The sequence below is a fragment of the Chondrus crispus genome, genomic scaffold (genome assembly GCF_000350225.1).
Source record: "Chondrus crispus Stackhouse genomic scaffold, scaffold_19, whole genome shotgun sequence".
Taxonomy (NCBI): domain Eukaryota; phylum Rhodophyta; class Florideophyceae; order Gigartinales; family Gigartinaceae; genus Chondrus; species Chondrus crispus.
Window position 1 is genome coordinate 244,536 of NW_005179080.1, and position 16,627 is coordinate 261,162.

The 16,627-nt window shown below is 50.8% G+C and overlaps 10 protein-coding genes; 5 read left to right on the top strand and 5 right to left on the bottom strand.

Moving 5' to 3' along the window:
• Window positions 1-876: 876 nt before the first annotated feature.
• Window positions 877-1,176, bottom strand: CHC_T00003421001 (hypothetical protein). The gene has a single exon (XM_005715130.1). The coding sequence runs from the start codon at window positions 1,174-1,176 to the stop codon at window positions 877-879; it is 300 nt and encodes a 99-aa protein (XP_005715187.1).
• Window positions 1,177-1,722: 546 nt separating this feature from the next.
• CHC_T00003422001 (hypothetical protein) lies at window positions 1,723-3,635 on the bottom strand. XM_005715131.1 is given in 2 exon segments: window positions 1,723-1,859; window positions 1,860-3,635. 1 exon segment carries the CDS (start codon window positions 3,633-3,635, stop codon window positions 1,860-1,862), a length of 1,776 nt encoding a protein of 591 aa, XP_005715188.1. The 3' UTR covers window positions 1,723-1,859.
• Window positions 3,636-4,669: 1,034 nt separating this feature from the next.
• On the bottom strand, window positions 4,670-6,316 carry CHC_T00003423001 (hypothetical protein). XM_005715132.1 is given in 2 exon segments: window positions 4,670-4,690; window positions 4,691-6,316. The coding sequence occupies 1 exon segment, from the start codon at window positions 6,314-6,316 to the stop codon at window positions 4,691-4,693; it is 1,626 nt and encodes a 541-aa protein (XP_005715189.1). The 3' UTR covers window positions 4,670-4,690.
• Window positions 6,317-7,156: 840 nt separating this feature from the next.
• On the top strand, window positions 7,157-7,412 carry CHC_T00003424001 (hypothetical protein). XM_005715133.1 is given in 2 exon segments: window positions 7,157-7,330; window positions 7,331-7,412. The coding sequence occupies 1 exon segment, from the start codon at window positions 7,157-7,159 to the stop codon at window positions 7,328-7,330; it is 174 nt and encodes a 57-aa protein (XP_005715190.1). The 3' UTR covers window positions 7,331-7,412.
• An 812-nt stretch (window positions 7,413-8,224) lies between these two features.
• CHC_T00003425001 (hypothetical protein) lies at window positions 8,225-8,398 on the bottom strand. Its single transcript, XM_005715134.1, has one exon. The coding sequence runs from the start codon at window positions 8,396-8,398 to the stop codon at window positions 8,225-8,227; it is 174 nt and encodes a 57-aa protein (XP_005715191.1).
• Window positions 8,399-8,623: 225 nt separating this feature from the next.
• On the top strand, window positions 8,624-8,839 carry CHC_T00003426001 (hypothetical protein). Its single transcript, XM_005715135.1, has one exon. The coding sequence runs from the start codon at window positions 8,624-8,626 to the stop codon at window positions 8,837-8,839; it is 216 nt and encodes a 71-aa protein (XP_005715192.1).
• A 16-nt stretch (window positions 8,840-8,855) lies between these two features.
• Window positions 8,856-9,143, top strand: CHC_T00003427001 (hypothetical protein). The gene has a single exon (XM_005715136.1). It carries the CDS (start codon window positions 8,856-8,858, stop codon window positions 9,141-9,143), a length of 288 nt encoding a protein of 95 aa, XP_005715193.1.
• Window positions 9,144-9,146: 3 nt separating this feature from the next.
• On the top strand, window positions 9,147-9,410 carry CHC_T00003428001 (hypothetical protein). The gene has a single exon (XM_005715137.1). The coding sequence runs from the start codon at window positions 9,147-9,149 to the stop codon at window positions 9,408-9,410; it is 264 nt and encodes an 87-aa protein (XP_005715194.1).
• Window positions 9,411-9,511: 101 nt separating this feature from the next.
• On the top strand, window positions 9,512-10,586 carry CHC_T00003429001 (hypothetical protein). XM_005715138.1 is given in 2 exon segments: window positions 9,512-10,312; window positions 10,313-10,586. The coding sequence occupies 1 exon segment, from the start codon at window positions 9,512-9,514 to the stop codon at window positions 10,310-10,312; it is 801 nt and encodes a 266-aa protein (XP_005715195.1). The 3' UTR covers window positions 10,313-10,586.
• A 19-nt stretch (window positions 10,587-10,605) lies between these two features.
• Window positions 10,606-13,761, bottom strand: CHC_T00003430001 (hypothetical protein). The gene has a single exon (XM_005715139.1). The coding sequence runs from the start codon at window positions 13,759-13,761 to the stop codon at window positions 10,606-10,608; it is 3,156 nt and encodes a 1,051-aa protein (XP_005715196.1).
• Window positions 13,762-16,627: the final 2,866 nt, after the last annotated feature.

Genomic DNA, 16,627 nt, shown 5'->3' on the forward strand with positions numbered 1-16,627 from the left:
GAAAAATAAATAAGTAAAAATAAATAAACATTTTCATTTTGATTGCTGGACAGGAGGCGTCCACGCAGGTTGTACCCTTCGTACTCAAAAAGCCCCATCGAAACAGCCCTAACCACACTCGCCCCCTTACAGCGCCCTCAACTGGGACCCTCAACTGGGGCCCTCAACTGATTTGCATTCATGCAACCCTTACATACAAGTTCAGAGTTGTACATCGCCTCCCTCTCTCCACGCCCCTTTCCTCAACTCTCCCATCTCATTCCCGCACCTCTCCCATCCCGCCAACACAGAGTCGTCATCAACCCCTCACCGACAACTGACGCCCCACTCTCTGCGAAATTTTCATCACACACCCTCTCCCGTCCGCCCCATCGCACCGCCGTCCGCTCTCGCCCGCCCCGCCTTCATTACCATATCCGCGCTCACCACACACCTCCCACACGCAGACGCACAAACACACACACACACACACACACACTCACACACACACACACACACACAGGCGTGCACGTTATCGCTCGTGCCACGCATCATGGTTGCAGAATTGCATCGGGCAAAGCTGCGCGATTTAGCCATAAGCGCCCTCATCCTTCTCGGCTTCGCTCTAGTCCCTTTCATCTTTACTGTTGCCAAGCATGAAAAATTTTCTTCCACCCCCCTTCGCCTCGTCCAAGACATCTGTCTCGGCGTCTCGATTCCCCTCTTTCTTCTCGGCGCCACTCCTTTGATGTACTATTGGCGCAAGGGTCGAGACTCCGATGACCCCATGCTTTCCAATCCCACCCCTGCTCAACTGAAAACCATTCTCATCGCTGCAGTCTCCATCGCATGCGGTTGCCTCTTGCTCATCTGCGGTAACGTTGTTACCTTAGTTGGTTACATCCAAAAACATCCATGGCGCTGGGTCTTTACGTTTGAAATTTTGGCATTGATTATGTTGATCGCCACTATGATCTGCGTCATCCAGATAACCTTGCAAGTGCGAGCACTTCGAAAGCAAATCAATTCAACCATGCCGCCCACTAATCCACAACCGCACACAAAGGACACCCGGCAATTTGCGGCTATGTAATCGAGTGTAAGACATGATGAACCAAAGGTATTGCTGTTCTGTCTCTTGCTGTTCTGGCTATTGCTGTTCTGGCTATTGCTGTTCTGGCTCTCACCTGCCTTCATCTGCCTTGCTATTTATTTTGGACGATTCCAGTCGGGGTGAACGTTTGCTTCCCTGTCGCCTCGTGTCTACAATGAGAGGCTGAGAATACAATGGCGACATCATATGCATTGTTTTTATAGCATGTTCCGAAAACAGTCGCGTAATTCTTCAGGTCAAGTTTACACCAAAGCCCAGCAGCCGGTGGTGTGCGTGCCCCTTGGCTGCATTTGGGTTTACACGTTTCCCTCTTGCCTCCGGCCTCTCGCAAAAAGTGTGCGCCATATCCAGCTCGAGCGCAGTATCCATCGTCGACGAGGAGTATCACCATGCGCACGTCGCCACTTTGTTAAGTAATATATTTCCGAGAGTGTAAATCTCTAGAGTGTCGAGCCAATCAAATTCTGTACTTGTCCATTCCATCAGAGTGTTTCGTTTCTGTTTTGTTCTTACCCCGACGTACAGTACAGGCCATGGGAAGCATCTTGGAACCGTATCCAGGGTTCGAGATGGCGATGCGTTGAACAAACCAAACGAGGCGAGGCCTCTAGAATCTTGTCCATATCTCAATTATCGGAAACCTCTTTATCCTTTGCACAAGCCTTCCCACAGAGACGACCGCTAGGGAGCGAAGACAGTCACTCCTTTTCGAATCTCACCTAAAGCCACCCTCAACACTGATACTATACGACAGCCTTCCTGATATTTACAGAAAGGTTTCAAGATCGAACTCCATCGCTGAGCATGGATAGCTCAATGAAAAATTACTGAGAACTTCGGGGTGTACCCATCCCAGTGCTCCAATGCTCTTTCCTTCAAAGAAAATGTGAGCCCTTCGACCTTCAAAGAAAGCGCCATCTGTGCACGATGCGGCATCGATAGACCATGTCCCTTTCTCTATGCCATTCCCCCTTCTCACTCCCAAGGTATTCATCACACTCTCTAACAACCCCTGTATCACCTCGAAACCGGCAGCAGTTGCACAGTAGATCGCTGCAACTTTTCTCCGATTGGAGGCCAGTACCTCGGCGTTGTCATCCTTCAACACTACATCGCCTACCTCGAATAGTTTGATTGGTACCTTGGACTTTCTATTCTCACGGAGCGTCTTGAGAAGGCCTGGGAGAAGAGATGTTCTGCACTCCTCAAACTCGAGAGTTTTTGGATTTCCAATCTTAACCGCCACTGTACCATCATCCGTTCGTCGCAGCAATCCGAAATTTTCCGCGTTGGACACTGTGACCCATGTCAATATCTCTGTGTATCCCTGCTGAGCGAGACCCTCGCGTCTGACGAGGTCTGCCAAATGATTGAGCGGTTGTTGCTTTCCGACAGTCGAAGTCTCCGGAACGCGTTCCGGCACGTTGTTGAAACCGTACCCTACGGCCACGTCACACATAATGTCAGCCGCGTGAAGGACATCAGACCTGATAATTGGGACATTTACACCAATTGTCTTGTCGTCAACAATCGACGCGGGAAGCTGCATTCGCCCCAGCATGGACACCATTTCACTGGCTTGCAACTCCACCCCAATGGACTTGTTGATGTAGCTGATGTCCGCAGTAACTTGCGGAGTAGAAAAGTCCGGCGTGATCATGGTGGCCGCACCAGCGTAGTCAACTTGCACCGATTCGCAAGTGTACGGCTTTTCGCAATAGCGTGAAAACATCGCGATAAGGGTATTTAGCACAATGCTCGCCTTCGTCTTGTCTGTGGCAGTGCACTCAATGAGCATATTTCTCGTGTTCAACGTGATCTTGGAATGATCGCCGTTAATGATGGGCGGCATGGAAAGGACGGTACGCTTCTTGTCGTGTATGACAGGGTACCTCGGACAATCACGAATGATTCCGAGGTATTTTTTGAGCTGCGGATCCTCTTCATACAGTTCCATTAGTGCTTCGGCGTCGTACTCCTCTTCCTTTGAGAGCGGAACAAACTTGATCTCTTTCGGCGGAAGAGCTTCATATGTGAACGGCCCTTCGATGGTATCGAGATCATGGGTACCAATGGCGACCAAAGTGCGTCGCCTACAAATGTTCTGATGGAGCTTTTCCTGCAACTCAATCAAGCTCTGGTACACAGCCTCAGTCATGTTCATATCTCGCAACACTGCGCAGTACACATACGGTCGGACTTCAGCAACTTCCTGTTTGACCTCAAAGCGCAACGAGGGGCTACCTTCAATTCGGTACTTGGGCAGCGCTGGGTCGAGCTTCAAGAAGACTCGGAGTGCTTGAGCAAGACCCTCCAGGCAAAGAAGATCATAGCGGTTTGCCGGGACTTCGATCTTGTAATTGACCACCTCAGAGACCTCAACGCCTGCAGACATGGCACGGGAACCGATTGCAGGCTTCTCGCTGACGACATCATCAAGCTCTAAGCCGAACTCAAAGCATAGCTCGTCGAACTCGTCCCTCGTGTATGTCTTGCCCAACAACTCGAAGAGACGATCGCGCGAAACGGAAACGGTCGGCATTGCTCAGTCGGCGAGCAAAGAAAGCGGGATGGCAAAAGTGGTGAAAGATGCTTCTCAAACCGACCGCATGATGATGACGACGTTGTATCACGTGTATGGGTCGCCACTAAGTCGTTCAGTAGGAAGGGACCGGGTCATGGCACCGGCGGTGCCATCTTGCCAGCACTCCTCGCTTTGCTGTATTGCCGCCCCCAAGGTATGATACAATGATGCCAGCAGTGCATATATCTGCTACTGCTGTTAAATTTGGAAAAGAATGAAGGATCTGAGAGAACAAACCCTTGCTCGAAATCGCGGCTCCTCGTCCCGCTTTTCGAGAGCTAGCTAGCTTGGTGAACCACTGCCAAACAAAGAGACATTAGTCATCGTCATGGTTTTCCGCTTCATGCACCAGTTATCCGACGCTGCAAGCGTGACCAATTCTCTCAAAAACCTTTCCGCGCGCCGACGGAAATTCGTGAGCTTTTGTATGGCAAATGAACATTGCTTAAAGTCAAGACACTTGACGAGTGTTGAAAAATGTCTTTATCATTTTCAGATGGCTGCTGTAGATATGTTTATGAGCTCACTTACTGTGGCCCATGCGTGGAGCATTTTGTTATCTAGCTGCAAAGAGCACGGCAACACACTTCAGTAATGGCTGCAACCACCCCTACAAAAAAAATTTGAAACTTACGGATTTGAGTATTATTTCGAGAAGGGCCACGCCAGTCATGGAAATACTTCATTCTATCATTACACATACTTAAGATAGAACAAGCAAGGGACTGAGCTCCAATATCCTACGTTTGAAACGGCCTGGGTCAGACATCAAACAAACCGGGTACTCCTCACAAGTCTACACACAAGGCTCAGGTGTAACATGACAAGACCTATGTTTCAAACTTAAAAGAGGCGCGTAGCTGTCGCCGTCTTGTACTCTGGGATGACTTTGGAAGGATCTACAAGTGGGGGTGGCGTATTACAGTATTTGCCTATGAAATGCTTATCTGCGGCCTAAGCGCTGCTTCAGTCAGACAGCGATGCGTAAAGGCCCACAGCAGCATCTGGCTCTCTCAGCCAAGCTGTTCGTTTATATACAGAGCAGGCCACAATTCTCTAGGATGAATGGTCGTCATCAGTTGCAAATGTATTCTGCAAGTATCCCACTGCCCCATGTATAAGATGTAATCGCTCCCCTCAAGGTCCGCCACCCCCGGTCCTAGTGCATCTCTACTCACTTCATAACGCTGGAATGTATCCAGTGTCTGCTTCCGAATACCCGAACCCATGAGATCCGCTTCAACATAATCCCTAAATGTAAGACGTTCGGGCACGGGCGACGCAAAAAAGACAAGGTTGTGTGTTCGAGTATCATGGCCATCGGAAAAGACCCTTACATGACCGAACACTTTCTTCAGCCTGTCGTAGACTAAAGCGACAGCGGCCGTGGCTGGTGTTGTCGGCGGGTTATCGATTGCACCAACGAAATTGACTGCGAGCACGCCATCCTCCATCATCACGTCTCGTGTTGCTCGCCATGTATCCATGCTGAAAAGCTCAGCCGGTACAGCGCCCCCTGTGAACACATCATGGACAATGTAGTCGTATCTTTCTCTGGTTGAATTGGCCTGCTCCAGGAATTCCACAGCATCCGCCTCCGTCACATTCGGCGCACTCATTCCGAAGTAGAGTTTCGCGTATCTTGCAACAACAGGGTCGATCTCTACCGCGACGACACTAGAACCCAGCCTATGAAAAGCATCTGCAACTATACCGACCCCCAACCCCAGACACAGCGCGTTCCCATTCTTCCCGCCTTTCTCGGTGGGAGACTCCCCTGGTCGCTTCGTCAATCGCACAGCCTCGTGCACATAAAATTGGGCAAAGACGGTATCTTGCGCAAACCCAGGGCGGGTGTGACGTCCGCCGAGGACGGACATATCTGCGGTGAGAAGACGATACTGCCCTTTGAGCTGGACGACTGAAATTAATCCGGTGGGGCCGCGTTCTTGGGCGAGAATTGAGTAGTTTGTAGGCATGCGACGAGGGTGCAGACGCTCGGCAAGGGCGATGCCGGAAGGCACTAGGGCTTGCTCTGAAAAACTGAAAACAGCAGTAAAAAGTAAGAGGGTGAAGAAATGGGTAGGGGTGTACAGAAAGACTTTTCGAAGCAAAGACGAGAATGCCGAGGACTGTCTTCGTCGCGTACTCTTAGCTCTCGGTGGAGCGGGGGGACGGCGGGCGAGAAAGCGTTCACGAAACTCTGCTACTGCGAAAGAGCGTGTGGCGACGATACATGCTACAAGAGAAATGACAATAGAAGAGGCGTATTGGGAGAGAAAAGTGATGAAGGGATTTGCGATGATCGGTGGCGGCGCATAAAAGATAGGTATGGCGACGGCGATGGCCGGAACGCGATGGCGACCTACGCCGAGACCAGCAACAGCCGCAAGGAGACAGAGTTCAACCAGCGGGAGGGCTGCGGCTTTGGCTGTCGGGAGGAAGGGTAGAAGTGGAAGAAGGATGATGGGGGGTAGATAGGTGGAGAGAAGAAAGAGGGGGAGGGGTATAAGGCATGAGTATAGTTGGGCGGGAAGCGAGCCGTGGAGAGCGGGGAGAAAGGCTTGGAGACTCCGGAGTCGAAGTGTTGTGGGGAGGATGAGGAAGAGGGAAAGGGGACGGGAGATGAGGATCGCCATGGCGCTGACCTCAGCAGCTGAGGAAACCGAAACAGGGCCGAAGCGATCACCACGCACGTCAGCAGGTAAAGAACATGCTAGGATTCAAGGCTGACGAGAGCGTCGGTCCTGGATCCGATGCATCGCTGGCCTAGAACCGCTCTCGTGTCCAGGTGCAGTAATTTGATAATTACCTTTGATAAAATGTATTTTGAATGTTCCCTGCAATTGCATATGCATTTGTATCCAAGTGTCCGCTCAAGACAGGCGGGATACAGCCAATCATCTCTGCCTCCAAAGAAACAACGAAAAGCGCAGTCACCAAAAGCAATTTGAGCATCATCGTGACGTAGCCATCCTCCCACGGCCCCCTGCCCATCATCGCCACCCTCCGCTTGCTGCAACGTGCGCACCATGGGGAAGCACGGCAACCTGCTCACCGCCGCCGCGTCCTTCGGACTGTTTGCGCTGGGTGCCACCATCGGGCAAGTGCGCACGCGGCGTCGTCTGCGGCGCGAGCAGCTCGCAAACCTTGCCGTGCCTCCTCCTGCGGCGGCATCGTCGCCCACTGCTCAGTGCACCACGCCTGCCTCGCTTGACTGCCCCGTATGTCTATCCGAGCTGGTTCTTCCGCGAGTGGCGCCGTGCGGACATACGCTGTGCACGACGTGCTTGTTTGCGCTCTTTGCACATGAGAGACGGCCGGCGTGCCCGGTGTGTCGCAAACGGATTCGCGTGGCGGTGGAGAAGCTGCCTGTGAACTTTTTGGTGAAGGCGGTGGTGGAGGCGAGGGTGCTGTCTAGGGGTGATGGGGCGTGGAGAGAGTATCGCACGAATGAGGAGGAGGCGAAGAGGGTGGCGATGCCCTTTAATGACACAGATAGGAGGAGGGATGTTGTTGCGCAGCTGAGACCGGCGTGGAATTGGTTCAAATGGACAGTGATTATTGTGACGGAGTTTGGGGCGTTCCTCGTGAGTTTGAAGGAGGTTTTGGAAAGCGGGCCGGCAAGAAGGAGGTATCAACGTATTGTTTAGGTACGATTTGTCGATGGGGTTTGTGCTTGATGTGATATTTACGCGATGGGATTATGTAAAGTTTGTTGTCGCTTCTTTGCAATGAGACGCATTCTCCTCCTGGGAACGGCAACTGACGATGTCGCTCTTGACGGAGACGGTAAGTAGCGGCACCCAAGGCGAAGCTTGTGTGTGGGGGACTGCGGCAAGCATTCTACTGTACCAGGAAAGGCCCTCTCGCGGAAAGATACACGTGTCTGTGTAGGACACGACGCAGCACGCGTACATGTATATGTCTACACTGCACACTGTACAGCTACAGTTCGCACTGAAAGTTTAGGGACACCCGTCGAACTTGCAGTTTTTACCCTTGCAAGGGTAGTCGAAGGGTAAAGTTTTACATGAAGACAAAAGCGATTTTAGCGAACGGTACCTTCGGAGGTAGCTCTCAACTTTCGTAACAAACAAGTCTCGAAAATGCATCATGCATATATGCATATAGCGGGGAGTGCATAATCTTAAATTTAGTTAAATGTGATGCTCTCCCGGCTCTCCCGATCGAGGAAATCTAGAGAGGTCATGCACTACCGAGGATATGCACTTTGGGGGATGCATTTAGCGGGGGTTCACTGTATACTCTAGCGTACGGTCCTACGGTAGGACCGTAGGACTCCTACCGTAGGACCAAAACTAGAATTACAGTTGAGACCGTAGGACTCCTTACGGTCTCAACTGTAATTCTAATTTTGGTTTCTTTGCTTTTGAGTTCCCAGTGTTCCAGGATTGTGGTGGCCTAATTTAATATCCATTTTATCAACAGACGTGGCCGTCGTCGACACTTTGGTGCCCTTGCCAAGGGGGCTCCATGCCTCGACCTTTTCGACTTGAAAGGCACTGCGCTGGAGCGATCCTCAACTAATACCTTGCCCCTACCAGCGCTCCCCTCGCCGAGACGTGCGCGTCGTCAGGCATGCATTTCGATCCTGCACCCGCTCGCCGTCGCGTGCGCCTTGCATTCCAATGCATGCCAACAGGACGACCATTCGACGACACAGCGTAAACATGCGCACATCCTCTGCTGTCCTTCATCGCCGAGCTCTCGGGCCGCGATTTGCGGCCCGAGGTGGAGGGATCCTTATCCCGAGGACTGCCCGGTGGCCATAGGCATGCGCAAGAATAATCCGTCAGGAAGTAGCCCGAGTCAGCTCACCAGCCGCTTCTGGCTTCATTGCCGCCACGGCTGGTGTGGCGTTACACGAGCAACGACATGCACAAAATTTTAACATCACACGTATCCCGCTTTGCAACATTGTGATGCGCCTTGCGTTCATGACCTGCAGCTACAACAAAGATCTATTCGTAGGAAAGGAACTTCGCAGAGGCTCTCCCCACCCCCTGCAGCGCCTGGCGAGCGTCTACGATGTTGTGTTGGTTGCACGGCATTGGCATGCTCGTGCACAGGTCTCAAAAGTGAAACTGCCCACAGCAGGCTTGCAACGCTGCTCACAAGCACATTCCCGGCTAGTCTAGGTTCATAAAACGCGGCATGTTCGCAATTCTCCATTGGTGCCGACATACTCTCGGTACTTCCTGCCTTATCGTGTGTAAAGGATGCAGGACAAGACAAAAATTGCCGACAAGCAACATGTCTACTGAAACGAGGGCACAATCTTTGAGTAAAATACACAATCCGAAGTGGATATCGGCACTGGAGGCACTGGAGGCGCAGACAACGGGCTGGCACCTCTATAGATTCTCTCCTCGAGCTGCCACCTGCAGTTTTAAGTGCAGAGTGCTGGAAGGATCAGTCAACGAGCGCGTTCGGGTTTTCTGATGCATGAAAGGTAAAGGCTTTATAGCAGTTCGTCGTTGCTACCGAAGTGAGAAAATCTTAAATGGCCAGATTTTTGCGTTTTTTTGTTTTTGTTTTTGCTGCAGAGATGATCCAAACTGGATGGTGAATTCTTGTCCAAAGATTTCGACTAAACAGCTTCGGATGTTTGCGGTCGGTTTTGATCTCCTCTGCCATGTAAGAAGCCCTTTCATCCCACAGGTACACATTAGTACACCTTCTTTTTCCACCCTTGCGTTTAAGCTCTAGAGAGCAGTGCAGAGTCTCAGGCAGTACACACGCAGAAGAGACCATCAGAGCATCGCATAAGTGTTCTCAATCGACCGCAATCGAAGAGCCCAACTGACCAAATGGTGCTGGGCTTTGCCGGGCCTTTTGCCCTGCGGAATGTCGCGTCCGCTCTGTCTGGAAGGGGCTATACCGGAACCTACGTCTGCGCCCGGCGCTCCCGTTCACTGTCGCCGCGAATGATGTCGGGACCACCACGCACGGAGGACATGAAACAACCTACAATGGTTCGCGCGCGTCACATTCTCGTCGAAACAGAGGACATGCTTGACGCCGTCAAGAAGCAAATCGATGACGGGAAAGGAAGCTTTGCAGAGCTCGCTGGACTTGTTAGTACATGTACATCGAAAGGTCGAGGTGGCGACCTCGGCTGGTTTCGGAGGAACACAATGGTGAAAGAGTTTGAAACGGCCGCATTTGAGAACCCACCGGGCTCAATTCTCAAAGTCAAGAGTGAGTTTGGATGGCATCTAATTCGAGTCGAAGAGCACGGCTTGGCAGAAAGGCCAATCACCATAGTAGAGTATGATGAAAGATTTGGTGAGAAAGCCACTGGCAACACTGGCAGCACTGACGATGTTCAGCGGATCGATTGTCGCGAGGCAAATGAGCTGGAAATTGCGAGTTTGAAGGGTTTCATGCACCTTCCCATGGGGGAATATGGGAAGTGGGCCGATAAATTTGAAAAGGGAGAACTGCACCTGGATAAGAACAAAGAGACCATTGTCATGTGTCATCATGGAATTCGTTCTGCCAACTTCTGTTTCTTCCTCTCACAGCAAGGTTTTACAAAGGTCCGAAATCTCATCGGAGGTATTGACGCATATGCCAGGAAGATTGATCCATCAGTTCCGACGTATTAATGATGTAGAAAGGCCCGACTCCCATCTTTCAAAGAGTTCGTTTTATTCTAACATTAGAGCAGTTGGCAGCTTTACGCTTCAAATGCCCCTCGTCCCAGAGTGCCAACGGGAATCTCTTTGTACCTCTACCGAGTTGCAGAGAATTCTTACTCTGAGCCCAGTATACAAACTCTCCATGAATGGAACACCTATTGAGCTGCTTTACGGCAGATACCACGCCCGTGCAGCAGCATGGGATATAGCCGTGTTTCTTAAATATTCGATTGCTGTTTTAGTTAACGACAAAGTAATCGTCATCGCCTTATTCTGGCTCGAGCAGAGAATGCGGATCTCGGCTTTGGCGGTTTCGGCGCCGCAGGTATGTCACTCGTTTTGTCTTTGATTTTTGTTCGTTTCTGTCTTGCCATAGGCGGTAAAGATGGTGGGGCCCGACGCTTCCGCGTATTAACAGGTGGCTGCTTGTCCACAACGACCTTTGGGTTCCTAAAGCTAGATGAACTGCACCTGTGAGATCGTCCGCGCAGCTGCTCACCATCGCATGTCTCCCTTGAGGGTGAAGGTGGAATTTCGCTCCACGAGGTATCATCGAAGTTCACACCCTCTGCGCCATCTGGATTAATACCAGACGTTCTCCGCGTTCTTTCAAGCCCCATGACTTGGCGCTTTCGTTTTCGAGCACTAGTTGACTCCATAACAATCTTGTTGCTGGCACCGCCTTCCTGGAGCACAATGTCAGTTTCCATCTGGGAACTCTCGAATTGCGGAGCGACCCGATCCGTCGCGCTGATAAAACTGTCATCTACATCCATGGATATGTCTTCAACGTTGACGTCAAGTGAACATAGAACTGAGTCGCCCAAAACGTCAATCTCATCCTGAGCCTGCCCATCCCCTTTCACTGCTTTGTTGTCCGAACTCTCTACACTTGAGCCGTTTTCCAATCTCATATGTTTTGCCAATTTCCCGTCGTCATCCAACAACCGGGCCGCTTCGACTACCCGAAACTCATCCTGAGGCATCTCATTGTCGGTGAAAACGTTCCCCATGCAAAGCATCGCTTGCATGGTCCCAACCTCATGTTCCTTCACATGCCATTCTTCCTTCGTGTTATCGAGAATAGCACTGCTGACTTGAGACTTTGATATGGCGGTTTTGAAGACGTAGTGCTCAATGGTATTTTCAACTGCAAGCCTTATGATCTGAACCACTCGCTTTTGACCAAGTCGATGTGCTCTGTCGCCGGCTTGAAGATCGATCGTCGGGTTCCAACACGGCTCGAATATAAGTACTCTGTCTGCACCGCAAATATTTAGACCGGTCCCCCCGGCTTTCTTGGAGATGAAAAAAACGGAACACACCGCATTACTGTTGAAGCGATCAACCGCACCCTGTCGATCGTCTTTGTGCACACTCCCGTCAATTACCTCAAAAATGAGACCCTTGTTGGTCGCCCAGCGCTGCAAAATCGATCCAAGGCGTAAACTCTCATAAAATATTATCGTCTTGTGTCCTGAGGCCTCGTAAGACTTCAGCAGCCGCAACGCAACGTTCAGTTTGCAAGAAACGTCAGCATCTTGTTCCAGGCTGAAAAGTGGACCTAGAGCTCGGTTGCAATACTTGCCGAGATAATATTTAAATAATCTTCTCCGAAAGGCGGATTTCTCTGGATCAACCTCATCATCCTCAGGCATGATTAGCAGAGCATGTGCAGCCAAACACCGAGAATAGTGCTGGAGATACAAGCAAATGCAGTTCGGGCAGCGCTCACAAGGACCCCTTCCCTTATGATGCATATCCCAAATCGGGGCATCTCGCATATTTTCCTCAGTCGAAGGAAATCTGTGGCAACAATCCTTTGATATTTCCATACTCCCACAATCACATGGCCTCCTGGCGTCTCGCAAAAGCTTCACATCGTAGCTGTTCTGAAAACGCTGATACATATAGCCTTGCAACCCGTTCCTGTTCATACGCATTAACACGCAATAGTCAGTCTTGCCCGGTAAGTGAGATTCAATAATACTCTTCGGTCGTCGGACGATGTGCTTAGCGAGAAGTTTCCGCAGAACAGTGATACGTTCAGAGGCCCTCTGCTTCAGATAGTGGGACGCATCCTTTTTTGTGCCTTTCGTGATCACGTCAATATAGTCATTTTTAAAGCTCCTCATGTCCGGCCATAGCCGTTCCGGAACAACCAAGCTCATAACATTCCAGAGCTCCTTCAGTCTGTTCTGTACTGCTGTCCCCGTGAGCCCAAACATAACCGTATGGGGGATCTCTTTTAGCGCCTCGTATATCTTTGTGTTCTTGTTCTTTGCGATGTGAATCTCGTCGACAATGACAACATCCCACTTCCATGCACGGTTCATTCCACACGGAGAAGAAAAAAATCCCCCAACGTACTTCGATATCAGATGAGTCCCTGCTATTAGCACATCAACGGCGCCATGTCCCAACTTCCGAGAAATGCTAGGCTCATGAGCCCGGTCGTAAAATTGTGTGCGGAAAGGTGTCCAGGTCGCGAACTCATTCTGCCAATTTTCTCTTACAGATGCTGGGGCAACCACCAAAATCTTCGGTGCATCTTCCAAAGTGTTATCATTCTGTTCGCGGTTAGGGCGATCCCATATTGAAAACGCCGCTCCCAAAAAACATACTGTTTGCACGGTTTTGCCCAAGCCCATTGCATCCGCCAGGAGCCCACCCCTGCCGCGCTCGAACAATCGATACATGAAAGTAATCCCATCCCTCTGATACGAACTCAAGAACTTCCAAATCGCAACCGGCAAAACACCAAAGTTCCTACCATCATCCCTCTTTTCTTTGTCCGACAGGTAGATGTCTTGAGCTTGACTACCCTCAACCAGTTCGGCCGCAAACTTAAATTTACCCCGAGCCAACTTTGGATATGACCCAGCAAGACAGTGAGTCTGATCCTCTTTGCGTTCTTTTTCGATACGCTGTTGGGCGTCCCACGCATCTATGTCGACATCATCTATCGCGACACACACTGGCCGCACAGATGCTGGTTCAGCAGCTGTCGATGAACTAGGAAAAGGGGAGTCGGATGCCAGCTGGTAACGCGCAAGAGTGCCAGGAGATGGAGGGGGCACTGTCTCCGCCGATGAAGATGGAGATGGCGGCTCTATTTCTCCAACGCTGGATACTGTGACCGCAGCTGAGGCTTGGTGCTTCGTCGGGAACGACGACTGTTCGTAGTCTTCAGGTTCGATTGTCTCGGCGTCTGAAGATGCTATTGATGGTCCACAAGCGTTCTCCACGCCTGATGGCACAAAATCAGGAGGGTGAACCAGTGATGCAGGTGGGCTCTCTGTAGCGGATGAGTCGATGTCATCTGACGCGGAAGCAGAAGATGCTTCTGCTGAGGGGAGTGCAGCGCACCGAGCTCTCAAATCTCGAAATAAAGCACGCTTCTCTTCCTCGTCCATTTAAAAAGGACAAACGCGGCAACTGTAAAATTATTGGGGCGATGATAGAACCATGCGGCCTCTGTTCGAGTGTATGCAGAAAAAAATGGTATGCAAATCTTCTTCAACGGAAATGAGCCGGCAAGTGGTATCCACACAGGATGCTGGAGCAAACTGAGATATTGTTTTCGCAGTCAGTGCGCCATATCGTACGTACATCTACAGCAACCAGACGCTGTGCTCTGTCCAGAATGTGCACCTGGAGTTTGCAGCTGTGGATGCAAAAATCTTGTGCGTTACATTTTCAGAGTTCACGCCTGACAAAATTCCGCAATTAATCTTGGGAGACATTTTAGGGTTTACGCAAAAGGATTTCTGTAACGAATATGACTAAAATTTCACAAACCAAAATTACAGCTAGGGGGGTTGGTCATGAGTACAATCGAGCATATACGCAAAGTAGAACGTGAGCAACTGCATAGGAGTACTAGCATCGATAGCATTCACCCGCCAAGTGATGGCAAGAGGACGTCAGCGCGACCATTCCGTGACCCTTGCCACAGCAAGGGCAATGAAATGGAGGCCAGCCTTGCGTGTATTGATGGCACGACGTCATCTACCTTCACCTTCTTCAACAAGTGTTGTTTTGATGCACTGTATCAAACGCTGTATGTCCGAGCAAAGTGAGCTCTTCCGCTTCTCTGAACGTTCTAACCGCATCTCTCTTTCTTCCTGTTCGTTTAACTTCAATGCTTTAGCAGATGCATGTTGCCTCTCTCTCTTTAGATTCCGCAAGCAAAATGTAATCCGAATGGTGACGGCAATTGCATGGGAAAGGAACATTACTACCAGGAATCGCTACGTATGCTCCCCGCTTCTCGTAACATGTGTCTTACTTCGACGTCTGACCACACCTGCACGCTGGCGCGACATAGAGATGCTGTTCGGGAAGCATGGAGGGCAACTGTCAGAGATATTTGGGAGGGAATGGAAAGTTTCTTGGAAGCTCGTCAACATTTAGTACTCTCAGACATAGATTCTACCTTCTTTAGTGAAAGGACCGAGCTATACGCATGTGCCATCAAAAATAAATGTGAAGCATTAGACAACTGCACAGGCTTCATTGATGGTACAGTTATTGCGATTGCTCGGCCGAGTAGAAGGGAGGTGCAGAACGTAGCGTACAATGGTCACAAGCGCAAGCATGCATTAAAATACCAAGCCATCACATCACCGGATGGATTGGTTCTACATGCTGTTGGACCAATTGAGGGAAGGAAGCATGACTAGACGCTCTACTGCCGGAGTGGAGTGGATGAGTCCTTACCGCAAGTTATGTTCGTAGGAGGGAAGCAGTACTGCATGTATGGGGACTCCGGATACAACCCGCGCCCATTTCTAGAAGTACCGTATCAAGGCTCCATCCTAAGCGCTCACCAACGCGCATTCAACGGTGCTATGTCTAAGGGAAGAGTGACGGTGGAGTGGTATTTCAAGGAAGTGAAGCTGTACTGGTCGACTATGGACTACAAGAGAAAGATGAAGACGGGAGAGTCGCCTGTAGGAGCTCTATATATCGCCGCTATGCTGCTTACGAATCTCAGAAATTGCGTGTATCCGAACTCCATCTCCCGATACTTCCTCTGCGCACCTCCCACCCTGGAAGACTACCTCGACCACAAACAACAATAAAGTGTCTACTCTTCCGAGTCCTCAACATGTCCTCACTCCTCGTTGGCCTGCTCGAGCAGCGCCAGGGCGTTTGGAGGCTCAAAAACGGCACTTTTACTAGTAAAGGAGGCGCAAAAGGGCTGAATTTATTGTTTTTGTGACAAGTACTGTAGAGCTACTTCTTAGTCTGCATGAAGGCACTCATCATCACCTTGAACTTTTCGAGTTCGAGTTCGTGTTGCGCGGTGCGTTCTTCTCTTCTTAGTTCGCGCTCCTTCTCGCGTTCCATTTGTTCCATCTCAACGCGCTCGCGTTCCAGCACTAGACGCTCTTTATCTATTGCAAGACGAGCCATGTGGGCATCGCGCAATGCCATGCCAAAGCTTTCCAGATCGGCCTGGAACGCGCCTCCGGCGCGTTCTACTGACTGTCGGCGCTTCTTTCGAGAGCTCGGTTGGCCTTCTTCTTCTCCGTTAGCCTCTCGGTCTTCTTCTTCGGTTCCATCCTCGCTGTCGGAGCGCTTACGCGTCAGCGAACGAGCCACGAGGTCCTTTCCAATTCTTACTTTCCTGGCCTCTCTCTCTTCTTGAGCAGCCGCCACCGCCTTTTTCTCCTTTTCCATGTCGTTTCGCGCTTCTCCCATCATCCCCAGCAGCTCGTCGAGCTTTCCGATTTCCCCGCCAACCCCCGACAGTCTTCTATCCGCAGCGTCCCGTCGCTCAAAGGGGTCTTGGATTTTCTTGTAGCGGTCCTGGACGCTCTTGGCAGTGACCGTCTGGGACAGTTTCCTGTTCAGGTTTGCCCGCGTCGCCGCCTCGCCGAATCTCTGCTGGATTTCCCCATAACCGGCAACGTGTGCCTTAGCGGCAGATACTTCACGTGCGAGTATGAGGTCATCCTCCGGCGTAAACCTTGGTCGCCGGCCTCCTTTTTTGTGGGGGGAGGGATCAAGCGTGCAATTGACATCGCTGCGCTCAGGGGTGGGGGTGTTGGGGATGGTGAGGTCGAGGGTAGGGGAGAGAGGTGGTGAAGAGTGGATAACGTTCGCCATGATGTGAGTAAAGGTGGTTACAACGTCACTCTAGAACTCAGGTCTACATAAAAGGTGATGAAGGTACCCGCCAAATTTATACCACGTCTAACACGTGTGTTCGAAACGGTTACAGAAACGATTTCACTATGCACTCACATTTCACGAATTTTTGTCACATCCGTT

Coding starts and splice junctions, on each gene's coding strand:
- CHC_T00003421001 (XM_005715130.1), bottom strand. CDS start 1,176: ATGAAGGCAGGTGAGAGCCAGAACAGCAATAGCCAGAACAGCAATAGC.
- CHC_T00003422001 (XM_005715131.1), bottom strand. CDS start 3,635: ATGCCGACCGTTTCCGTTTCGCGCGATCGTCTCTTCGAGTTGTTGGGC.
- CHC_T00003423001 (XM_005715132.1), bottom strand. CDS start 6,316: ATGGCGATCCTCATCTCCCGTCCCCTTTCCCTCTTCCTCATCCTCCCC.
- CHC_T00003424001 (XM_005715133.1), top strand. CDS start 7,157: ATGCCCTTTAATGACACAGATAGGAGGAGGGATGTTGTTGCGCAGCTG.
- CHC_T00003425001 (XM_005715134.1), bottom strand. CDS start 8,398: ATGAAGGACAGCAGAGGATGTGCGCATGTTTACGCTGTGTCGTCGAAT.
- CHC_T00003426001 (XM_005715135.1), top strand. CDS start 8,624: ATGCGCCTTGCGTTCATGACCTGCAGCTACAACAAAGATCTATTCGTA.
- CHC_T00003427001 (XM_005715136.1), top strand. CDS start 8,856: ATGTTCGCAATTCTCCATTGGTGCCGACATACTCTCGGTACTTCCTGC.
- CHC_T00003428001 (XM_005715137.1), top strand. CDS start 9,147: ATGAAAGGTAAAGGCTTTATAGCAGTTCGTCGTTGCTACCGAAGTGAG.
- CHC_T00003429001 (XM_005715138.1), top strand. CDS start 9,512: ATGGTGCTGGGCTTTGCCGGGCCTTTTGCCCTGCGGAATGTCGCGTCC.
- CHC_T00003430001 (XM_005715139.1), bottom strand. CDS start 13,761: ATGGACGAGGAAGAGAAGCGTGCTTTATTTCGAGATTTGAGAGCTCGG.